At 33.3% G+C, this 10781-nt stretch overlaps 1 protein-coding gene across 2 annotated transcripts in view; it reads left to right on the top strand.

The window, feature by feature from the left end:
* The first annotated feature begins 340 nt into the window (after window positions 1-340).
* Window positions 341-10781, top strand: part of LOC122720350 (choline transporter-like protein 1) — a 123943-nt gene continuing 113502 nt past the window's right edge. Inside the window, exon 1 of one of the 2 annotated variants that reach the window (XM_043946991.1) lies at window positions 341-735. In XM_043946991.1, coding sequence (XP_043802926.1) covers window positions 699-735 — 37 coding nt within the window. In that variant the 5' untranslated portion in view covers window positions 341-698. The remainder of the gene's footprint in view (window positions 736-10781) is intronic. The other variant, XM_043946990.1, reaches the window with a different exon arrangement.

Here is a 10781-nt window from a genome sequence, read left to right as displayed (position 1 = left end):
GGTGGGCCAGATTTCACTGACACACAGTTCTCTCTCTCCCCCTTCCCCCCCGGCTTACCGGCACACGCAAAACGATATCCTCTCGCCGTGCCACGTGACCCCCTCCTCCCTTCGTCGGTGGTGAAAGACGACGGAAGGCGACAGAAGAGGAGTAGCGGAGAGATCGGTTGCGAGGCGCTTGCGCGCGCACTCGCACTCGCGCCGCTCCTCGACGTCGTTTTGCAAGGAAATTGATTCTGCGCGAAACGGCAGGCTACGAGGGAGCACCGCCAGAAGAGCCGGGCTCCGCAGACCGCGCACACACCGCACAGGGGGTTGCTCGCACTCCACGCTCGCCTCCACGCTACCGCCGAGTACGAGTACGAGACTCGCCGCCTCTCTATCTACTACTACCCTTACCCGTCGGGGGCACCACGTCGGTCCGTTGCGCGACGCTCGCTATTATGTAAGGGGACGTCGTTTGGCTCGCGTCGTCGACACTGGGGTTAGAGGCAGGCCGAACAACGGTAAAGGACACGCACTGGACACGCGAAGGGGAGAGAACCACGCGCTGGAAGGGCGACATGCGAAGAGACGCGTCGCGCCGGCCGCGTTACGACCACACACATCCGTGCCACCACGAATATCGTAGGGACGACGAGCGACGATCGCAGAAATAAGACGCAATTCGAGGATAGAGGATCGGAGGAGAGGCATCGATGGAACTGAAAATTCTGTTGTTCGTTCATGTTGTGGGTGAGTGATCGGTTTATTGTTATCCTTTGGCCCTCGTGGTGTAACGTGGTTTCGGATAATTGTACTTTTTTTTTTTTTTTTTTTTGGTAAATTGAAACGGTCTTTCACGGTCACACGGTTTTATGCGGGAGGGGGAATCTTGTGTTCGTGCTAGTCACCCCTTAGAGGAGGTGAGTTCTACTTCTTCCCGTTTCCTCCTTTCGTCATTCTATCCGCTTGACCCCTCTCGCTTCTCGGCCATCCTTGCGGGCCGTTGCCCCGATGTCTCGAGTCTTGTATGGATTAGGCTCCAGGAAGTAGATGGAGGGGAAACGATAGTAATATTTGATGCGTGTTTATTCGTGGAAGTTTATTCATGGTCTAGACAAGTTTGTGTTTTCTTCCTGTGCGAGGGATCTTGGATCCCCGGTTAAATTCAAGCGATTCTCTTACATCCCGTGGCGTGTATCGTCACGTCGATGCCCCTTCGTTTTGTGCCGGTGGTTTTCTCTTTGATAGCGCGAGATTGAAGCGAGCCGGAGGGTGGAAGGAACACCGGGGCTCCCGGATGAGATCAGAGGCATGAATTTTAAGTATGATTTCATGCACCGGAGCAACGGGGTTGTTTGCTTGAAAAGCGTGCGGTCGGCTCTTTGAAGGGATTGAAACGAGATTTAATTTCACCATGCCGCCAGTCAACTTTCTTTCGAGTAGTTTACGATAGTTTGTGTATTTTCTATTTTCCAGCCTTTTGTTGCCCGAGAAAATAACGTTTAAGAAGAATAGATGGAGAACTTGTAAAGAATTTTTTATACAGTGATGCATGATAAATAAATGTGTGGTTACTAGTCAAAGAAAGTGTATCAAAATTTCGGTGAATTTCGTCGAGATCGGATTTCTAACGGATCGAATCGGTTCAATTAAAAATGAACGCATGAAATCAAGCTATTCGTACGTGGAGACGAGAGAAAAAAATAGTGGGAGAGAAGGAAAGAGAGTAACTCTCGTCGAAATATATTGACGCTTCCGTGAAATTTTGTAATTTCGCCTCGCTTCACGTGTCGCGACCGTGTGTATCGACCGACTCTTTGTTTAGGGAGTGGAAAAAGCGTAAAAAAAAAAAAAGAAAAAAAGAAAAAAAGAAAAAAATGAAAAAAGGGAAAAAAGGGAAACAAGCGAGAAGAACGAAAAAGTGAATATATACACATGTATGCATATACCATATAAAAAAATACGCACAGGGGAAAAGAGCGTAACAAAAAAAGAGTGCAAGGTTGAAAAAGAATGAAAAAGAGGAGAAAACTGCGGAGAAAACTCGGATGTCGAGATCGTTTTCGACGATACAGCCGAGAGGGGTGAAGGGGAACGTGGTACTCTCGTCACCACGCGGTTAAAATATTTGTCCTCGCAACTATTTATTCGGCGAACGCGAATTGAGCAGTTCAATTGGCGAACGCGTTTACCGACGAATATACCATCGACAAACAACGATATCGACTGTCAGGGGAAAAAAAAATTACTTCGTACAGATCCATGCTAAATCGAGGCACAAAAAAAAAAGAAAAAAGAAAGAAAGAAAAGAAAAGAAGGAGACGAAAAACAAAGATAAAGAAAAAAGAAATAGGGTTGAAATAGTGTATGAAGAAACGTAGACAAAGATGTAGATAAAGATATAGACGAAGACATGGACAAAGTACGAGATACGAGAGAGAATGGGAATCGAAAGGATTCTTATCCATCGGAGCATTGAACTCGCGAAAGGGGGTGGCTCGCGACGTCGAGACGCTGGTTGGTAGGGTCACTGCTCCGATAAAATGATCGAGCAGAGCAGTTTCTCTAATAGAAATTTAGCAAATTTGATGAATAATTGTGTCAATGGATAATTACGTTAAACCTGCTTGAACGGTTTCAGGATGTTCTCACTCTCACCCTCGTATTTCATTCGGTACAAATCGCAATCCTTCCTCCGATAGTTTGGCCTGATTCTCGACTAGCCACCTTCTGCTCCGTTCATCGTCGGCTTATTTCATTCCCATTTTATCGAGTTCTCCATCTTTTTCTTCCTACCTTTCTTCCTCGACCTCTTCCTCTTCCATTTCAACCCCCTTCGGAGGAAACTCAACGCGGAAAAACCGTATCGATGCCGCGGCTAATCGAATGTATCTGCCAGTTTTACGAGTTCACGCGGCGCTCGTATAGAAACGGGTGAGCTCACGAGAGAGTAACACGAACGATTCCAAGTCTCGTGTGGCTCTCAACCGCGAGAACATCCCTTTTCGTCGATCGCCGACGTGAAATACGATCGCGCGGCGTCGAAACGTCGATTCCATTGTAGCGATTCCATCGACATCGAGCTCTCTTCTCCTTCCTCTTTTTTCCGTTTACTCTTTTTATTCTTTACCCGCGCGGCGCCGCTAGATTGTTTTCCTTGCCCCTTCCAACCTTCCATCGTCCCATCCTATCAGCTCCGACATTGCGCGCGCGCGCGTGTCTTTTCTTCCACGATTTCTTTCTACGTTTTTCCTATTCCTTTTTCCTATTTGCCCTCTCCCCCTCTTTTTTTTTAATTATATCTCGGTAAGTTTCTTCCGATATACACGTGCACTTGCATGAAAGATGCAAGTCAGTTTGTTGGAACGTGTCACAACTTCGTTGCCCAGAGCTTTCTTTTATTTCCCCCCTGTTCTTTCTTTTTTTCTCTTCCCTGCCTCTCCCACGATCCTACTCTCTTGGTACTGAACTCGGTTCCCTTTCCCTGTTGCAGCTCTTTTCCTCTTACAACGCAGTTTCTCTCTCGCTTTCTCCCTCTCCTTCTTACTATTTTTCCATTTCTCTTATAACTATATCGGTTTCTTTTCTTTCCTTTGGTGATGGCTGGTTTCTTTTCCCCAACCCCCACTAGAGGTTAACGAGTCACGACGATTGTCATCTTTCACGCGGCATCGCTTCCACGTCGGCCAACGTCGCGCTGCCAACCGAGTGAATAGCTCGCCACTCGTGGAGCGCGGATCTGTGTTCCCTTTCCATCATGGGGGAGCAATTCTTCCGGCGAGCAAGCGACCCGATTTATTCACATCCATCCGGTCGCTGCTTCTTATTTCGTTCTTACGCAATCGACGATTCTTGGCGTGCGAGCTTATCCTATTTGTTTCGTTCTATATATCACTGGAATGAGAAGAAAGAATTTTTTGATTCGATTGATTTGTTGAAATGGAAAGGACAGGACGCGATTAATTATAATGAAATCTTGATCGATTGATTTAATTGAAAGGTAAATAGGATGGATTAAACCCAGCGGATAATTAAGATATATGGAGAAAGAATTAGTTTATTATTCGTGCTTTTTTTTTAATTCAATTCATCGATAAATCGAAAATGGAAGATGAATTTTTAACAGAAATTTAAAATAAAAATAATAAGACACGTATAGGGATCTGTAAAGAAGAAAAATATTACGTTTAAGAAATTAGGAATTCAAATAACGAATTAAATGTTCTATGTGTTAAATGTTCTCAGTTAAGAAGTTGAATATGTTTTCAACTTCTTAATAAAAAACATTTGTACATATTTGTTTTTAGAACATAATTATAATCAAATATATCTAACAAATTATTACAAATGGTATTATATTATACTATTATATATAGAAAAAATAATACTAACCAAACTGTGATTTAACAAATTCGATATATCTAAAAAAGAAATAAAATAGCAAAATTATTTTAATGAAAATCTTTAATTGATTAATAATTTTATTAGTAATTTTTCATTGTTATTAATAAATCTTTGATTTATTTTTTATTATAATTTTTTCTATAGTATTCAATATTCTATACTTTTCAATTTCTATAGTTTTTAATTTAAATTTTTCATATCAATGGCAAATTGGTTTTTTAATGTGACTTTTTCAAACGGTTATATTAAAGTTAGCAATTTTTACGCGTTAGATTAAATTTTAGAACAAAAGCACTTAAATTCAATATTAAAGATTAATTCATCATATTCAACTTATTTTTCTATAATAAAATAATAATTGATTGAACACTATTCAAATCGTATTTAGCTGGCTTCAAGTTTTAAACTTGATACATGTAAATATTATTTAACGATATTCACTAAATTTCACTAAATTACTCAATAAATGAATAATTTTATCATTACAATTATATTATTATTTAATATAGATATAGATATAGATTATTTAATATAAATATATATAATATATATATTATATAATATATAATATAGATATGGAATAAGTATTTTATATAACATAAAATAAGAAATAAGAAAATAAAAAATAAAAAAATATTAAAAAAAAAAAAATATTAAAAATTTTAATAAAATTGATAAACAAACAATAAAATAATTGGGAAAAAATTGTTTAAATGAATTCTCTAACGGATAATTATTTAAAAATTAAATAAACAATTAAAATTCTTTATGTAAATAATATCCAAATATTGATGATCACGTCAGAGAATATATTTGTAGAAAAGAACACTTTCAGAATTGCGTTTTCGGTTTGCGTCTCTCGGATGGGAGGACTGCCACAAGATAATCAAGTGAATGAGGAATGAAGGAGCTTTGGGGATAGAAGACGAAATAAGAGAAATCTTAAAAGGACAGATGGATAGATGAGAGAAATAATAAAGCAAAGGAAAAGCAAAAAACAAAGAAGATTTGAAGGAGATAAATTGCATTTAATAGGACCATTGACTTCTTAGCTTATAGCAAGAAATCATACTCGTGTAACGAGTTTCGATTCATATTGGAAAATCGTAATTTTAATAAAATTTAGCTTGTATTTTAACTTTATTAGATATCTTTAATATCTTAATATAACATCTCTAATAGAGTGTTGTAAAATAAATAATTTAATAGTTGTAAACTTATATAATAGTAACCGCTATTTTAAGTAAAGAAATTATAAACCAAAGATTTCAGAAACTTTTTGTAAGTTGACTTGTATACAAGTAAATATAAAGAAAGAAGAGAAAGTTAGAAAAAAAAAATATAACTTGTTAATATAACTATTAGTAAAACGAAAAATGAACATTTCAAAAAATATTACATTTATATATTATTTTTTTTTCTATAGACTTAACTTCATTTTATAAATTCAATTTCAAATAATGTTTAAAATAAACATTATTTTCTTTCCTTCTGTTTTGTTTAATTATCGCTTCTTTATTCTTATTATTATATTGTAAGTAACAAGATGTATATTTAAATGATTATTTTAAAGTAAAAAAAAAAAAAAAAAAAAAACAGAGATGAAAAAATATTAGAATATTCATATAAAGAATTATAAATTTTAATCAATTTTATATTATATATAGTATATATATATTCTTATAACAATAGAAATTAAACAGAGATTATATATTTTAATAAACAAAGTTTTTTTCTCTTACACATTTCGTATCTTTCTTTTTTGTCGCAAGAAAAATGAAGGAACTTTCTTGGTTACCTGATATATTACAGTTCACGGTAACAAAACTGCCAAGATTTACCGTGATTGTAGTACTTAGTCTTGTCGTCGTTAAGACGCTAGGTTGTCGTAAATGCAACTCTCGCGACACCATCCACGCGATCTTGCTAATTTGCATTGGTGTTTATCATCCGGACTGGGTGAGAATTGCCGAGGGTACGTTCTCTCTCATGAAGGCACTACGAAAGACCTGTGTTTCAAGCCGAAAATCAGCGAGACATTCTCGTTGAACATTTAGTATCGCACCTGACAGAAGTAATTACAAGTATAATAGTTTCCGCAATGTGGCGACGTCGTAATACGAATCAAGCAATCGAACATGTAAACTTCGATTGCTTGAATGAGCCAATTTACTGGAATCTGAGAAGATAAGGATTTCATGAAATTATACGTTACCTCTAGTTGAATTCATGTCGAAGATTGCAAAATGTCACCTGAACAGAATTCTAACTGCACTGCATCAATTGATGTTATTTGGTGCTTCAATTTTAACATAATTATGCAAAATCCACTATACATCTCTCACAGTTCATCACTGAGATTTCGAAATCTTATTTTTTACAATTTCTATCAATTTTCTTGTCGAAAAATTCGAGCGCGTAAACTGACGCTAACTAACAAATTTAAAACTACATAGGGACTTCAACGCCCTCTATTTAAAAATATAGAATACTCAACAGAGTTCTGATGTCACTATGAGAATTGGTGCTGCTATCTAGTTTCTTGATTTAGCACTTCAGTATATTAAAAAAAAAAAAAAAAAAAAAAAAAAAAAAAAATTAGAAAACAGTGAAAGATAAACTTCTCGTTTTTCAATTTGCATATATTTCTATGAATTTTTCCGTGATTTGGTCAAGACTATCGAATAAGTATAACACTTGACCGATTTCATAATCGTGTAGAACTATTATACTTCAACTTTGGTTTAATTTTCTATTGAAAAACGAAAACTGCTGTATAAAATTTTTAATATTAGTGCATCGATTAATAAGATAAAGATATTTGATAATCTTATTTTATATATTTTTTTATTATAAAAATTGCTGTAAATTTTTTTTATGCAAGAATGAGATTTCAAACATTTATCTGCTATGTTTTGTTATTTGTAAAAATACTCGAACACAATATAATTTTACGAAATTATACGTTACCTCTGGTTGAATTCATGTCGAAGATTGCAGAATGTAATCTGAACAGAATTCTAACTGCACTGTATCAATTGATGTTATTTGCTTCAACTTTAATATAATTATGCAAAAAAAACTATACATCTCTCACAAGTTCATCACTGAGATTTCAAATTCTTATTTTTTACAATTTTTACAATTTTCTTGTCGAAACACTCGAGCGCGTAAACTGACGCTAACTGATAAATTTAAAACTTTATAGGGATTTCAATGCCTTCTATTTAAAAATATAGAATACTCAGCAGAGTTCTTCAGATGTCACTATAAGAATTGGTGCTGCTCTCTAGTTACTCGATTTAGTACATCAGTATATTTTAAAAAATATAAAATATTAAAAAATAGTGAAAGATAAATTTCTCATTTTTTAATTTACATATACTTCTCAACTTTAAATTTTTCTGTGGTTTTTGTCAAGACACTCAAATAAATATGATACTTAACCGATTCACGATTTTATAGTAACATATTTATTTTATTTCACATATTATTATATTTCAACTTCGGTTTGATCTTTTATTGAAAACAAAAAACTGCTGCATAAAATTTCTATTGTTATTCTATTATATTAATCGTTTCTAGGGCAACGAATAAAGGTATTCGATAATTTTATTTTATATTTTTTTTTATTATGAAAGTTGCTGTAAACTTTTTATATATGAATAAAATTTCAAACTTTTATCTTCTATTTCATTTTTATTTATAAAAATATTTGAACATAATACGATGCCTGATCAATTTCGCAATTTTATGACGACTATATTATGACTTGTTTCGATCGTTCATTGAAAACTATAGAATACTCAGCAGAGTTCTGATGTCACTATTGCAAATGGTGTTATTATCTAGTTTTTCGATTTAGCACCTGAGAATATTTTAAAAAATAGTGAAAGATATATTTCCCATTTTTCAATTTGTATATATTTCTTATCTTTGAATTCTTTTGTAGTTTCTATCAAGACTCTCGAATAAATATGATACTGACCGATTTCACGATTTTGTAGTAACTATTATATTATCGACTTCGGTTTGATCTTTTATTGAAAAACGAAAAGTGCTGTATAGAATTTCTATTATTAGTGCATTGATTAGTAAAGATATTCGATAATTTTATTTTTTTATATCTTTTCATTGTGAAAGTTGCTATAAATTGTTTTTATGCATGAATAAGATTTCAAACTTTTATTTTCAATGCTTGTTTTTTATTTGTAAGAATAATCGAACACATAATATGATTTCGTAATTGAATGACGACATTTTGTTTAGATCTTTCGTTGAAAACTATAGAATACTCAGCAGAGTTCAAATGTTACTATGAGATTGCTTGAAAAGCGTGCGGTTTCGATCTTTCTTTGAAAAATATAGAATACTCTGCAAAGTTCTGATATCACTATGAGAATTGGTGCTGCTATCTAGTTTCTCGATTTAGCACTTTAGTATATTTTAAAAAATAGTGGGTGATATGACTTCTCGTCTTTTAATTTGCATATATTTCTCGTTTTTGAATTCTTCCGCGTTTTCTGTTAAAATTCTCGAATAAATATGACGCCTGGTTGATTTGACGATCGTGTAGTAATTATTATAGTTCAACTTTGGTTTGATATTTCATTAAAGAATGAAAAGTGATGTATAGAACTTCTATTGTTAGTGCAACGATTAGTAAAGGTATTTCATATTAAGGATAATTATATTTTTTTTTATATCTTTTTATTATGAAAGTTGTTGTAAATTATTTTTATGCATGAATAAAATTTCAAACTTTTATCTTCAATGCTTGTTTTTTATTTATAAGAATCAAACACATGATGCAATGCTTAATCGATTTCGTGATTCAATGACGACCACTTTGTTTCGATCTTTTGTTAAAAACTATAGAATACTATAGAATACTCAGTAGAGTTCTGATGTTACTATGAGATTTTATGTTGCGATCTAGTTTCTCAATTTAGTACTTCAGTATATTTCAAAATATAGTGAGTGATATATTTGCCTTTAAATGTGCATATATTTTTCGTTTTTGAATTCTTCCGTAGTTTTTGTGAAGAATAGGTATGAATAAGTATGACCCCTACTTGATTTCACACTTTTGTAACTATTATACCTTCGATTTATCTTTTATTGAAAAACGAAAAGTGATGTATAGAACTTCTATTGTTAGTACAACAATTAGTAACATTCGAAAATTTTATTTTATATATTTTTTTTTACTATGAAAATTGCTATACATTTTTTATTCATGAATGAGATTTCAAACTTTTATCTTCTTTTGTCTGCTTCGGTAATTTATTTGTTAAAATACTCGTACATGATACGATGCTTGATAAATTTAATGACGACCATTTTATTTCGATCTTTCGTTGAAAGCTATAGAATACTCAACAGAGTTCTGATGTCTCTTTGAGAATTGGTGCTGCTATCTAGTTTCTCGATTTAGCATTTTAGTATATTTTAAAAAATAGTGGGTGATATACTTCTCGTCTTTCAATTTGCATATATTTCTCTTTTTGAATTCTTCCGTGTTTTCTGTTAAAATTCTCGAATAAGTATGACGCCTGGCTGATTTGACGATCGTATATTAATTATTATACCTCAACTTTGGTTTGATCTTTCATTGAAAAACGAAAGATGTATAGAACTTCTATTGTTAATGCAACGATTAGTAAAGGTATTCGATAATTCTATTTTTTTATATCTTTTTATTATGAAAATTGTTTTAAATTTTTTATGCATAGATAAAATTTCAAACTTTTATCTTCTATGCTTAGTTTTTATTTGTAAAAATAATCGAAGACATGATACGATGCCTGATTTAATGACGACCATTTTGTTTCGATCTTTCTTTGAAAAATATAGAATACTCTGCAAAGTTCTGATATCACTATGAGAATTGGTGCTGCTAGTTTCTCGATTTAGCACTTCAGTATATTTCAAAAAATAGTGGGTAATATACTTCTCGTCTTTCAATTTGCATATATTTCTCGTTTTTAAATTCTTGCGCGTTTTCTGTTAAAATTCTCGAATAAATATGACTCCAGGTTGATTTGACGATCGTGTAGTAATTATTATAGTTCAACTTTGGTTTGATCTTTCATTAAAGAATGAAAAGTGATGTATAGAATTTCTATTATTAGTGCATCGATTAGTAAAGATATTCGATAATTTTATTTTTTTATATCTTTTTATTATGAAGGTTGCTGTAAATTGTTTTTATGCATGAATAAAATTTCAAACTCTTATTTTCAATGCTTGTTTTTTATTTGTAAGAATAATCGAACACATGATACGATTTCGTAATTGAATAACGACCATTTTGTTTCGATCTTTCGTTGAAAACTATAGAATACTCTGCAAAGTTCTGATATCACTATGAGAATTGGTGCTGCTATCTA

Source organism: Apis laboriosa, unplaced genomic scaffold (genome assembly GCF_014066325.1).
Source record: "Apis laboriosa isolate Shangri-la unplaced genomic scaffold, ASM1406632v1 scaffold128_cov155, whole genome shotgun sequence".
Lineage (NCBI taxonomy): Eukaryota > Metazoa > Arthropoda > Insecta > Hymenoptera > Apidae > Apis > Apis laboriosa.
Note: the sequence above shows the minus strand (reverse complement) of the source record. Positions and strands in the feature narration are given on the sequence as shown.